General features: G+C 45.6%; 1 protein-coding gene across 10 annotated transcripts in view; it reads right to left on the minus strand.

The window, feature by feature from the left end:
* Positions 1-14,531, minus strand: part of camkk1a (calcium/calmodulin-dependent protein kinase kinase 1, alpha a) — a 201,924-nt gene that overhangs the window by 106,585 nt on the left and 80,808 nt on the right. For 8 of the 10 annotated variants that reach the window (XM_063031522.1, XM_063031527.1, XM_063031524.1 and 5 more), the window contains one exon: positions 6,174-6,716. In XM_063031522.1, the coding sequence (XP_062887592.1) occupies positions 6,174-6,620 (447 nt within the window). In that variant the 5' untranslated portion in view covers positions 6,621-6,716. Of the gene's footprint in view, positions 1-6,173; positions 6,717-8,549; positions 8,574-12,821; positions 12,863-14,531 lie in introns of those variants that run through there. The other 2 variants (XM_063031528.1, XM_063031535.1) reach the window with 2 other exon arrangements.

Genomic DNA, 14,531 nt, shown 5'->3' on the forward strand with positions numbered 1-14,531 from the left:
CTTCTTTGTAACTACATCAACTATGTTGGGCCCAGGATAGATCCTCAGAGACGTTGACACCCAGGAACGTGAAATTGCTCACCCTTTCCACTTCTGATCCCTCTACGGACTGGTGTGTGTTCCCTCATCTTACCTCTTCTAAGGCCCACAATTGGTTCTTTGGTCTTGCTGACATTGAGTGTAATGTCATTGCTACAACTCCTGTGAAGGTGGGGCAAAGTTAAGGTGCTGCTAAATGGTGAATCCTTTGCTTGCATCTTTGGAAACTGCTTTATTTCTATCTTTGGTATCTCTTTTTCTCCTTTTCAGGGTATGGGGGGGTTCTTTTGAAGACCCTGACCTGGAGTTCAGCTTCAGCACTCTGACTTTGGCTCTTTGCGGGAATGGGACCTGCTCCCAGAGCCTCACGACTGGCCACTTTTTAATATCCCAAGGACATGGCCTGGGAGACAGCGCGCCTTCAGGGTTCTGGGATTTCGTGGCTCTGGGGACAAGCTGACTCTAGACCGGTGCCCCTGACCGAGGAGTCGCGGGAGAACACGGAACATCGGGAGCAGAGGGTTAGCTGCCGGGGGTTGTGTGTCCAGACAGCTGAGCCTTTATGATGCCGACTCTCCAGGCACAGAGCTCGGAAAAAGCGACCCAACAGAATTTTAACATTGTAAATCAGCGAGTTGTTTGTTACGTCTCCCCTCTCGCTGTGAAATAGGGACACCTCTTTTCACTTATTAGGGAGAGAGGGAGAGCCTGTGGTATGTCGAATACCAGGTGAACGAGTAGTCTTTGGAGTACTGAGAGTCTGTGTCTTTAATGATGCTCTGTTGCACGCTTAAGCACTCAGTGGGGGTGCTGAGGCAATTTTGCTGGTGAGGGTGGGGGTTGTTGCCTTACTGCTGTATATACATGGGAGGGGGAGTTATGGGGGGAAGCTTTGGGGCTCTAACATTTATCTGTCATTCATTCCTTGAGGCACTCCTCTGTTTTCGTGGATGTTTGTGAAGAAAAAGAATTTCAGGTTGTATATTGTATACATTTCTCTGACATTAAATGTACCTGTGAAACCTATTGAACTAGCTGATGCATCTCACTCCTGCACGCCTCTCATCACCATCTGAAATTCTGCCAACAATGTTTGTATCATCAGCAGATTTAAAGGCGGCATTTGAGCTATTCCTAGCCACACAGGCGTGGGTGTAGAGAGAGTAGAGCAGAGGGCTAAGCACACATCCCTGAGGTGCACCAGTGTTGACTGTCAGCGAGGTGGAGATTTTATTTCAGATCTGTACAGTTGTGGTCTTCCAGTGAGGAAGCCGAGGATTCAGTTGCAGAGGGAGGCACAGAGGCCCAGGTTCTGGAGCTTTTTGATCAGAACTATAGGAATGATTGTAATCAATAAACAACATCTTGACATGGGTATTTGTATTGTCCAGATGACCCAAGGCCACATGAAGAGCCAGTGAAATCACATCCACTGTAGACCTACCACGGCCATAGGCAAACTGCAGCAGGTCCAAGCACTTACTGACACAGAAGTTAATTCTGCCATAACCAGCCTCTCAAAGCACAGTCCATGAACTCTACCTCACTATTCCTCGGCACGGACCATGGGCAGGGGGTTGGTACCGGAGCCACAGGTCAGTAAGGGAGGGTCAGACAGGAAGGTAGATGTCAGGGAAAGTATTGAAAGGCAAAATCAAGATAACAGGTATGACAGGTCGGATAGGTTGAAGTGTGTATATTTTAATGCTAGGAGCATTATGGGTAAGGGTGATGAACTTAGAGCATTGTTCAGTATATGGAACTATGATGTTGTAGCCATTACAGAAACTTGGTTGAGAGAGGGGCAAGAATGGGTGATTAATGTACCAGGTTTTTGATGTTTTAGAAAAGCGAGAACAGGAGGTAAAGAGGGGTGGTGGGGACAATATCATAGCTGCAATCAGAGGAGACATAATGGAGGGGTCAGACACTGAGTCTATTTGGGTGGAACTCAGGAATGGGAAGGGTGCGATCACACTGATGGGATTGTACTACAGACCCCCAATAGCCACTGGGACATTGAGGAACAGATGTGTAATCAGATTAAGGAAATATACAAAAATGATAGGGTTGTTGTCATGGGGGATCTCAACTTCCCAAATATAAACTAGGACCTTCTTAGTGAAAAGGGTTTAGATGGGGAAGAATTTATTAAGTGTCTCTAGGAAGGTGTCTTAAATCAGACCGAGAGGAGGGGCTGTACTGGACCTGGTGTTGGATAACGAGCCTGGCCAGGTAACTGACCTTTCAGCGGGTGAACAGTGACCACAACTCCTTAACTTTCAGGATAGCTATAGATAAGGATAGGTATGGTCCTTGTGGGAGACTTTTAAATTGGAGTCAAGCAAATTATGAGGCATTAGGCAGGAACTGAGGAGCATTAATTGGGAACACCTTTTCTCTGACAAGTCCACATCAGACGTGTGGAAGCTGTTTAAAGGTCAATTGCACAGAGCACAGGAAAGGAATGTTCCTGTTAGAAGGAAAGACAGGAATGGGAAGATGAGAGAACCTTAGATGTTCAGAGGTGATGAATTTGGCCAAAAAGAAAAAGGAAAAGTATGTAAAGCTTTGGAAGTTAGGATCAAACAGAGCAGATGAGGAATTTAAAGAAGCCAGAAAAGAGCTAAAGAAGGGAATTAGGAAAGCCAGAAGGGGCCATGAAAGTAGGATAAAAGTGAATCCCAAGGCTTTCTGTGCATATAGCAAAAGCAAGAGCATAATTAGGAAGAGGGTGGGACCACTCGAGAATAAAGGGGGAAACATTTGCTTGAGTACAGAGAATGCATCCAAGTCTGTGGCAGACGCAATCTCAATGGCTCTTCACATGGACTTAGGTCACCTGGGCATTACGATTCCTATGTCAGGATGCTGTTCATTGACTATAGCTCAGCATTTAACACATTCCTTCCTACACTGCAGATTGATAAGCTACAGAACCTGGGCCTCTGCATCTGGAACCTGGGCCACAATCTGTGCGAATTGGTAATAATATCTCCTCCTCGCTGGCAATCAACACTGGCGCACCTCAGGGGTGTGTGCTTAGGCCACTGCTCTACTCCCTCTGTATGTCTACTCCCATGACTGTGTGTCTAGGCACAGCTCAAATGCCATCTAGAAATTTGCTGATGATACCAACTACTTTGTTGGCAGAATCTCAGATGGAGACAAGAGGGTGTACATGGGAAGATGTACCAGCTAGTTGAGTGGTGCCGTAACAACAACCTTGCACTCAACGTCAGTAAGACCACCAAAGAGCTGATCGTGGACTTCAGGAAGAGTAGGACGAGGGATTACAAAACAATCCTCAGAGGGATCAGAAGTAGAGAGTGAGCAATTTCAAGTTCCTAGGTGTCAAGATCTCTGAAGATCCAATCTGGTTCCAAAATATCGATGTAGTTATAAAGGTGGCAAGGCAGCAACTATATCTAATCAGGAGTTTGAGGAGATTTCATTTGTCACCTAAAACACTCAAAAATGTCTACAGATGTACCATGGAGAGCTTTCTGACAGGCTGCATCACTGTCTGGTATGGGGAAGATGGGTTGGGGGGCTACTGCACAGGACAGAAAGAAGCTGCAGGAAGTTGTATAATTAGTCAGCTCTATCTTAGTCATAGTCATAGTCATACTTTATTAATCCCGGGGGAAATTGGTTTACCAGCCTCCATAATATCCAAGACACCTACAAGGAGCAGTGCCTCAGAAAGGCAATGTCCATTGTTAAGGACCCCCAGCACCCAACACATGTCCTCTTCTCACTGTTACATCATGGAGCAGGTACAGGAGCCTGAAGACACACACTCAATGATTCAGGAACAGCTTCTTCCCCTCTGCCATCCGATTTCTGAATGGACATTGAACCCGTGAAGACTATCTCACTACTTATTATTATTTCTGTTTTTGCACCATTTTTAATTTAACTATTTAATACACAAATATACTTACTGTAATTGTTTTATCTCTATTATCATGTATCACATTGATCTGCTGCCACTAAGTTAGCAAGTTTCACGACATATGCTGGTGATATTAAACCGGATTCTAATTGTGATTCTGAAATGAGTGAGGTAGTTAATGAATACTTTGCTTCATTATTTACCAAGGAAAAGGACATGGAGGATCAGGAGATCCGAGCTGGAGGAATACGTTAGGGTTTCAGAGGTCAGGGAGGAGGAAGTGTTGGGCCTCTTAATGAGTATGAAGGTGGATAAGCCCCAAGGCTTGATAGGATTTACCAACGTTATTGAAGGAAGCTGGAGACGAGATTGCTGGTCCCTTGACTAGTACCTGTGTGTCCTCTCTAGTCACAGGTGAGGTCTCGGAGGACTGGCCAGTGGCTAATGTTGTACCTCTACTGAAGAAGGGAACAAGGGAGAACTATAGACTGGTGAGTCTCACTTCAGTTGTAGGGTAATTGCTGGAGAAAATTCTTTGGTATAGGATATATGAACATTTGGAAACCCACAGTAGCTGAGCAGTTTGCGCGACGCTATTACAGCTCGGGCGTTCAGAGTCTGGAGCTCAACTCCGACGTCGTCTGTACGTCCTCCCCATGGAATGCCTGTGGTTTCTCCAGACTCTCCAGTTTCCTCCCACAGGTTAGTAGGGTAAGTGTGGGGTTGCCGGGCGGTGCGCTCAAAGGGCTGGAAGGGACCATTTCACGCTATACCTCAGTAAATCAAATAAAATGAGCAAAACCAGCCTTTGGAACCAAATCTGGGTTATTAATAAATATAATGAGTAAAACCTGTGACCTCACACTGACACCTGATGAATACTTTCCTCTAATTTGAAAAATATTCACCACTACTCTCAAACTTACTTTTCTAAGTGCCCATTTTTGCCAGCGGGTCGACTATGTCATACCATTAAATGCCACATACACATCATTAACTATACCACCCACATCAGCCCTCTCCATTGCTGAGTGAATCAAACGTGATTTATCTGTTGCTTGGGAACAGCAAGTGGCAAAAGCCTTGAACCAGAACAATGGGACAGAAACTCTCTGTTGCTGCACCTCAGCTTCTGTGTAGTTCATGATACTGATAAATCCACGTTAGCACAGCGGCCCGAGGCAGGGCCATTTCCACACGTTGAGGGGGTCTTTAAATCAGTCAGGCAGAGTTTCTCTGCCACACATCACAGGTGGAGCACTGAAGTAGTGACAGCTGGTTTAATGCAATCTGTCCGAATACTGAGAAAAACTGACCTCGTTTTAACCTTCCCAACCATTGTGAATAGGGTCACGCAGGGATCGCAAAGACAGTGACACACCACACTAATGTCCTGTTTCTCCTGTGCAGTGACATTTGGTTGGTGCAGTTAGTAAGCACACGTTATGCAGAAACCTACTGATTCCCAACGACAGAGCCTCCACAGCTTCCCCAGACGTTCACCACACGGTGAAAAATTCCCCTTTATTTCAATGGTTACCTTTGATCTTCACTTCCCCAACCATGGGGAACATTAACTTTATACCAACCATATTAAGGCATTGAAAAATATTACCCATTGCAATGAGATTTTTCTAAGACCCTGAAGAGTATAAGGTCAATCACCACCGTGGGACAATTCCATTCCACCCCCCAGCACTGGGCATACCCACAGAGGGAAGGATCCACTTCCGAGATCCCAGTTGGTGTACATACATTGGCACCCCCGCACCGCACGACATTGATACAGCAAAGATTTGAAAATGTATGTGCATGGTCCCAACAACTGAATGCTTCCTGCACTGGAGTGGCATTCCCGAGTTCAGTACCTCAGAGATGTCATTACTATTTTAAGTGGATTGGCACCTATATCAAACCTCGGGCAGATTACTCCTGTTCAGATCTTGGTGACCGTGCCCTTCACCTTACTTCAAGAAGGCCAAATTCTGACCCATTTAATTTAAAAATATTTTCACCCCTCCCCCCTTTCTGAACGAGCCAGTTATATCTACAATCACACCAGATCCTTCTCCACATTTAAAGGTAGGCTTTCGGGAACTTCTAACAAGTCATAACCCTTTTTGAATCTTCTCTTCCAGAAATACCAATTCCAAATTCTGAAATTAATTTTAAGCACCAAATGGTGCTTTATTTTGGCCTGGAACAACTTTGGTTGTAAACTACAAGATTAACTCACCTGGGAATCGCCCATATTGACCCGGCTGGACTCATTGGTGAGTCGTCTTGCTGATGACAGTGGTCCAGTTGAGTAGGGATAGCTTGGTAGGTCTGCACGGGCAGAGAGATTATTTCCAGAGGAACGTTCTTGGAGGGACAGCTTCCTGTTGGAAAGTTTGGGCCTCGGACCCACCTTCTTTGGCATGCTGCTTGTAGCCCTGTGGATGCTGGTGGGATCCTCAGCGAGGTGGCCCATTCCATTGGCTTGAGTGCTTCCTCCATCCTTTGCGTTGTCTAGATCTTGGAGTTTCAAGGACTGTTTCACACTGTCCATGCCTGCAGAAGCAGCTTCCTCAGACACCTGCACGGCAGCCACCTGCACAGCCAAGTCTTCCGGCTGAGGATCTCCAACACCATCCATCTCCATGCCCTCGTTTTCGGAGTTCCTTTCCACAGCTGACATCATCACAATTTCGGAACCCAGCAGAAAGAAGCGATTTTGGAAGTCACCGCAACTCTCATGAGATTCTTGTTCTTAGAAGATTTCCCCAGTCCTACAGAGCTGAAATAAAGAATCAATTAAAGTTGAAGAAAGAGAATGGGAAAGTTCAGCCTACAGTGTATAGCAGGGAATTGTCATTAATTAATACAGCACAACAGGAGATATTTTGCTGCCTTTAATTCTTGGGTTTGTCCCACTCCACTGTTCTTTTCGCAAAGCCCCCACGTTGTGTTTTGAAAATATTTTTCCAATTATTCATCATTGAATGTGCTTCTGCTATCGCTGCAGATTAGAGCAACAGGAGACAATATCTGCGCAATTTATTTCATTCTTTTACCCAATTAAGATACATTATTTTAATAATTTTTCTCTATTTATGCCTCAATAAATCACATAGGTAATTAGTCAATATAAATGGACATCTTCTTAGACCTATGCCAATGTTTCATTGATTTCAAGAACAACTCACTTTAAAACATCCTACATCCAATGAGTAAACTGCAGACTTTTTAATTAATCAGCAGATTTGTCAAGCTTGTCCCTGTGTTTAAAATCTCCCAAAGGAGCTCATGGGCTCATAGGGTGAAACTAAGGGCTTGTAATTGAAAGATCAAGGTAAACAACAACATGATGGGTGTTAGGAGTCTACACCCATCAAAGACTTTCCAGCATTCAGTTTACAATACGAAAGTGCCAAATATATCAATAGCAAATCAGATTGCTTACTAAAGCTCAAAGCACTTAAGATCTGCTTTCCAAAGTCAGTTGAATCCCAGTTTTTCCATGTTAAACTTTAAACAGCAAAACAGCACTACTGCTGAGCTCACCCTGGGCATCCAGTTAAAACACAAAGAATTCCGAGCTCTAATGATGTCTCCAGCTGTGAAGCACTGAACAAAGATTAAAGTAACATACAACGAACCGGAGGAACTCAGCTAGGGAAGCTGCATCTATTCAGATCAAGACCTTCTCTGGACGCTGACAAATCTGCTGAGTTCTTCCTGCGCTTTGTGGTAACTCTTGATTTCAGCATCTGCAGTATTTTATGTCTCCAAAGAGTTAAAGTTTGGAAAACTCTGCAGCATTGCTCACTGTACAACAGTCTACTGTCCCCACCACAGTAAAAAGGTCCACCCAGGGCACGGTTGGCTTAATGCCACTCAGCTCTGCTTAGCGCCAAGGAAAACCCATGCAACTCAGACCAGGCACTGGCAGCTTCTAATCGAAAGAGACTCAAATGACGTTTAAGAACAAGGGGATCCAACCATACAGAAACACTAATTCCTGAAAAAAAATGTACATTAATAAGGTTATAACAGAGACAACAATCCACCAGAATTAGAATTCAAAAGCTGGGAAGAAACATTCAACTTAAAAAGAAGTTTAGGTAGTCAACTCAGAAAAAACTGACAATAAACAGCTGTCAAATTGAAGCATGAAGGCAATCGATAATCAAAATCAGTCATCACACAGAAATGCATTCTCAGAGAACCTCCCTGGAATGAAAGAAGCTTACACATTGAGGATTAAAACAGCAAAGAAAAACATTCACCGAATGAGTAACAGAAGAACTATGTATACACTGATAAATGGAACAGCATATTGCTGAGGAAAAAACACAGAATCCAAATGGAAAACACACGTTTGAAACAAGATCTACCAGTATTACCATCGAAATTTTGCCGGTGATAAAGATGAGAACTCCTAGCAACTGTGACTCCACTTAATTATGAGTAATTAATTATCATCCAATGACAGCACATTCACAATGTAATTTCAATCTGTGCTGCACTATCAGCCTGCAATAAACACAACGTTCAGTATTTTACAAAACCTTGTACATAACACTGCCATGACGAGGGAAAGCCAGACATTACAAAGTATTCTAATGACCTTGGAGCTTAATCTCCATTTACTGAGTTTATTCTCCAGCTGGTAGAATAATTAAACAGGCAAGATCCATTGGCTTGTGAAGACAGTAATCAGTCTTCAGCTCCTCACACACAAATGAATTACAGTCCAATTAAAAACATACTTTAAAATTCTGTGTAGGCTGACTGTGGAGCAATGTGTTTTGCCTTTGAAAATAATCACCACTCTTCAGATGCAAAGCCTCGAGAGAGAGATGCAGCTTATTAACAATGTCATTTTAAATATATTGAAGAGATGAGCATGACCACGAGTAGCTTTCTCTGTTTATTCCTGGTGCAGCTACTGATGTATCTTGTTGACATGAAACGAAGGCTCCTTTTGCTCCATTTATACCGAAGGTACCACTGCAAGCCATCCAGTGACACAGCTCCCCCTGGGTCAGATGGGATAATGCTCCTCGTGCTACCTCCCTCCTTGTGACAGCGGCAGGAGCCCCGAGAGTTTGCCTTCAGTTAGTTCCCGACTGACCCAAATGTCTTTGCGCAGTTACACAAAGCAAATCTGATCTTCTCAGTTTGGAAAGTTTTGATGACACCACACCCCCCCGCCATCCCTGGCCTTTTGAGATATAGTGTGGGGTCTCAACTGTGCTGTTGAACAGCCCGTTTATAATGTCGCCATTGTGCCTCCAGTTTCTGGACGGAATGGTTCACACCGTGTTTGCCAGGAAAGGCCAAGACAGGCCGCTGCACGTGTTCGTCACTTTCATCGGAAGCCCTTCAGCTGATGTAAACTGTTACAAAGGCACTCTGTATTTGCACTGTTACTAAATGGTGCAATTGTTCAGTGGCCTTGGGACATTGAAAATCATTACCTTCCACTCCCCAGAACTCCCCCATCCCTCCCATAACTTCTCCATGATTCCCCTGCAAATCCCCTCCAACATGACATTTTCCAGCCTCCCTACTTGACTTCTCCCCCTAGGCTGTAATTTCCTCCTGCACACCATTCAGTTTCTTCCTCTGTGAAAATCCCCTGGGCCCCTTTTCCCCCACAAGCGACTGGTTTAGGAGCCTGTTTCACCTCTCCCGCAGTCTGAATGATGCCTCCGAGCCCTGGTCCCTACCCAAAGCTCAGCCTGAGCTGAGGAATGTTAATGCTGGACAGTGGTCCAGACAAGGGTACCTGAGAAAGGCAATGCTTCCAGCTGCTGTTGTTAAAGACTGCACACCAAGCAATGCCTATTGGACACACTCAGCTCAGCTTTAATTAAAGCATCAATTTACCTTTGCAGCAAACATGCACTTTCCAGGCAGAGATCTATAATAAGCACCCAGTTCCACTTGCACAGCGTCATCAGCAAAACCCAGATTCCTCCAGCATCGGTACTGTGATATAAACACAGCCGGGGGAAAATTACAGAAAAAAACTGTGCTTTAATAGTCCTCCCCCTTAATTAGTGAAAGAATATGTGAGTCAGTGTGTCCTAATGCTTTCTGATCACTAAACTGGAAAATGAAGTTTTTTAGAAATTGAAAATGGGGTTGTACTTATTTGTCACACATATACCAAGACAAAGTGAAGTCCATCACCTGCATCAACAACCAACACAGTCTGCGGATATTCTTTCCCAGCAGTGTTGCTATGCCCTCACTGCCAACATAGCAAGCCCACAACCTACTAAACTTGACCTGTATGTCTTTACAATGTGGGAGGAAACAAGAACATCTGGATGAAACCCACAGTTATGAGGACAACATACAAACTCCGTACCGAGAGCAGTGTGAAGATGCTCACAGGCTCATGAGAACATACAAACTCCTTACAGACAGCAGTGTGAAGATGTTCTTCTTACAGACACAAGAGACTGAAGATGCTGGAACCTGGTGCACAAAAAGAAAGAACAATCTGTTGGAAGAACTTAGCAGGTCAGGCAGCATCTGTGAAGGTAGAGGGATGGTCGATGTTTCAGGTCAAGACCCTGCATCAGGACTGAGATTGGAGAGGTGAGATGGCCAGCGTAATGAGATGAGAAGGAGGGGTGATAGCTGGCTGTCGTTTTCTTTCTCCACACTCAGTCCCGATGCAGGGACTCAACCCATAATGTCAACTATCCCTCTGCCTCCACGGATGCTGGCTGACCCATTCTGTGCCTGCTGCAGTTTGTATCTCTTCCCCTCCAACAGCTCCTTAGGACTCAAGACAGACCATGACTCGTTTCCACTGCAGTTCCCTGCGTTTGGAATCAGAATGAGAATGCGGCTCATTACCCGTCTTATATGATGTGAAATGTGATGTTTTGCCACAGTAATAATACAGTGTAAATACATACAATTTCTATAAATGACAAGTTCTGTGCAAAAAGGAGGGTAGTGTCCATGGGCTGATGAACGGTTCAGAAATCTGATGGCAGAGGGGAAGGAGCTTCAGACTTGTGCTCCTCCTCACCGATGGTACAGTAGTAACGAGAACAGGGCACATCTTGGATGGCAAGGGTCAACTATGGATGCTAACTTCTGGAGGCACCACCTTTTGAAGATGCCCTCAACGGTGGGAAGGTCAAGGTCGTGATAGGATGAGCTGAGTCTACAGCTCTGTAGCCTCTTTCAATCCACCACACCAAGCTAAGGTGCCACCAGTCAAAGGACATCTGTAGAAATTTGCAAGTCTTTGGTGACATATCCAATCCCCTCAAACTCCGAATGAAGTTGAACCAGTGGCATGCCTCTTTCATGATTGCATCAATGTGTTGGTTCCAGGAGAGTCTGATCAGGCTCCGTACAAAGCACAACATCTTACAGTGATGGGACAGGAGTTGCCCGACGGGGTACAGACAAGCGGTTCTGGGCTCTGATAGCACGGCTGCACAATGGACAGAGTTTCAGGGCTAAAGAAAGCAAAGCTGTTACCTGCCAGAACAGGCCTGCGCCTCCCCAGTCACCTGTAACTGAAGCCACCTATAACTAACAGTAACTATGTGCTCGGGTACCAGAGAACATCTGGGTATGTGCAGGCTTCCTCTCCGTTTACCAAGCCGACTTCATGCTTGAGCCAAGAATCCACCAACCCAGATCAGAAAAGATCAGACCACTTTGAGATTAAGTTCTACCATGTTGTTGTGTTATGTGGAAGAATTTCATAGAAACATAAAAACATAGAAAACCTACAGCACAATACAGGCCCTTCAGCCCACAAAATTGTGCTGAACATGTCCCTACCTTAGAAATTACTAGACTTACCCATAGCCCTCTATTTTTCTAAGCTCCATGTACCTATCCAAAAGTCTCTTAAAAGACCCTATTGTATCTGCCTCCACCACCATTGCTGGCAGCCCATTCCACGCACTCACCACTCTCTGCATAAAAAACTTACCCCTGACATCTCCTCTGTACCTACTCCCCAGCACCTTAAACCTGTGTCCTCTTGTGGTGACCATTTCAGCCCTGGGAAAAAGCCTCTGACTATCCACACGATCAATGCCTCTCATCATCTTATACACCTCTATCAGGTCACCTCTCATCCTCCGTCGCTCCAAGGAGAAAAGGCCAAGTTCACTCAACCTATTCTCATAAGGCATGCTCCCCAATCCAGGCAACATCCTTGTAAATCTCCTCTGCACCCTTGCTATGGTTTCCACATCCATCCTATAGTGAGGCGACCAGAACTGAGCACAGTACTCCAACTGGGGTCTGACCAGGGTCCTATATAGCTGCAACATTAGCTCTCCGCTCCTAAATTCAATTCCATGATTTGATGAAGGCCAATACACCGTACGCCTTCTTAACCTCAGAGTCAACCTGTACAGCTGCTTTGAGCATCCTATGGACTCGGACCCCAAGATCTCTATGATCCTCTGCACTGCCAAGAATCTTACCATTAATGCTATCTTCTGTCATCATATCTGACCTACCAAAATGAACCACCTCACACTTATCTGGGTTGAACTCCATTTGCCACTTCTCAGCCCAGTTTTGCATCCTATCAATGTCCCGTTGTAACCTCTGACAGCCCTCCACACTATCCACAACACCCCCAACCTTTGTGTCATCAGCAAACTTACTAACCCACCACTCCACTCAGTCGGTCTCTCCACCATTCATCCCTGTATGACATTCAGAGACACAGAGAAATCAGGAAGTGAAATTGGAGTGCGACATTAGCATGGAAACGTTTCCAGGTAAATGTAGCAGCTACTTCGGTCTTACAGAGGCTACCTGACGGTTCCGGTGACCCAGGTTCTATCCTGAACTCAGGCATTGTCTGTGTAGACTCGACATGCGACATTCTCCTTACCCGAGGTGCTTCAGATTCCTCACTTCCCCACGACAGCAGGTTGGAGGGTTAATTGCCCACCGCGAGTTGTCCTCAGTTAGAGAGCAGGAGAATCTGGGGGAGATTTGATGGTAGAGTGGGAAACATAAAATAGGATTGGCGTCAGATTGGGGTGAATGGGATGTCTGGTAAAGGGTCGGCTGAAGGCTACAATTCTACACCCACAACCCCTGTTTGTATTGCTCCAACCCCATCCCCATGCTGGTCCACACTGCCTGGGTCCAGCCACAGGGAGCCAGCCATGTGGATTCGGTACAGGTAGGATCAAGAGTGGCACTCTGGGCCAGTGTGCTGAGGACACTCGGGGCAGGTAGGGCACTCTGGGCCAGTGTGCTGAGGACAGGTCCTGGCAGATAGGGCAGTCTGGGCCAGTGTGCTGAGGACAGGTCCTGGCAGATAGGGCACTCTGGGCCAGTGTGCTGAGGATAGTCTCTGGGCAGATAGGGCACTCTGGGCCAGTGTGCTGAGGACACTCGGGGCAGGTAGGGCACTCTGGGACAGTGTGCTGAAGACAGGTCCTGGCAGATAGGGCACTCTGGGCCAGTGTGCTAAGGACAGGTCCTGGCAGATAGGGCACTCTGGGCCAGTGTGCTGAGGATAGTCTCTGGGCAGATAGGGCACTCTGGGCCAGTGTGCTGAGGACAGGTCCTGGCAGATAGGGCACTCTGGGCCAGTGTGCTGAGGACAGGTCCTGGCAGATAGGGCACTCTGGGCCAGTGTGCTGAGGATAGTCTCTGGGCAGATAGGGCACTCTGGGCCAGTGTGCTGAGGACAGGTCCTGGCAGATAGGGCACTCTGGGCCAGTGCACTGGGGCGTCTCAGGGCAGGTAGCCTCACACACTCAGCCATACTGGAACAGTTTCTGGCATACAATTTGTTGTCCTTGAACTCATTCAGTCGGACACATACTGCGGAACATCCCCCTTATTATAAGCCCTTGTCTGGTGCTGCTGTTAGTCTGCAAACGGATTTCACCAGCAGACATGAAAATTATCTTAATTATCTCAGTGCGAGTTCAAATACTGTCAAAGAATGCTGCTGACGATTTCTTCACTGCAAAAAATATCTCAATAACATTAAGGGCTTCAAGTGAAAACCTTGAAATAAAAATTTATCTTTTCTTTTTATATTTGTGAAGTTGAGATATTGAAAGAATGCAATTCTGGGATACAGACTTGCAGAGCTTTCATCTGAAAAGCAATCTGGGCTTGTCGATGAGGGACTTCCGAAAATTGATGCAAGACCAATCAATGCAAATCAGTCTCCGAGCACATTAAGAAACGTTTCAGATTAACATGTCATGTTTAACATCAACATGTTTTAAATTAGATATAAATATCAACATTTTACAAGAATGCTACTAGACTGGAGGGACTGGGTAACAGGGAGCGGTTGGCAGGCTGGGACTTTCTCCGACGCTCCGAGGAGTACACGGGGATGAATCTCTGGAGGTGGACAAAACCACGAGGACCATGCATCAGGTGATTGCACATGGGCTTTTACCCAGGAAAGGGGAACTAAAATCGAGGCAGTTTAGGTTTATGATGACATTTACAAAGCACCTGTTCGGCGCTTCATTCAGAGGGTAATGTGTACGGAATGAGTGTTTGTCACAGGTACAATAATACCATTTGGATAAGTATGTGGATAGCAGTGGTTCAGAGGGAAATT

Source organism: Mobula hypostoma, chromosome 23 (genome assembly GCF_963921235.1).
Source record: "Mobula hypostoma chromosome 23, sMobHyp1.1, whole genome shotgun sequence".
Lineage (NCBI taxonomy): Eukaryota > Metazoa > Chordata > Chondrichthyes > Myliobatiformes > Myliobatidae > Mobula > Mobula hypostoma.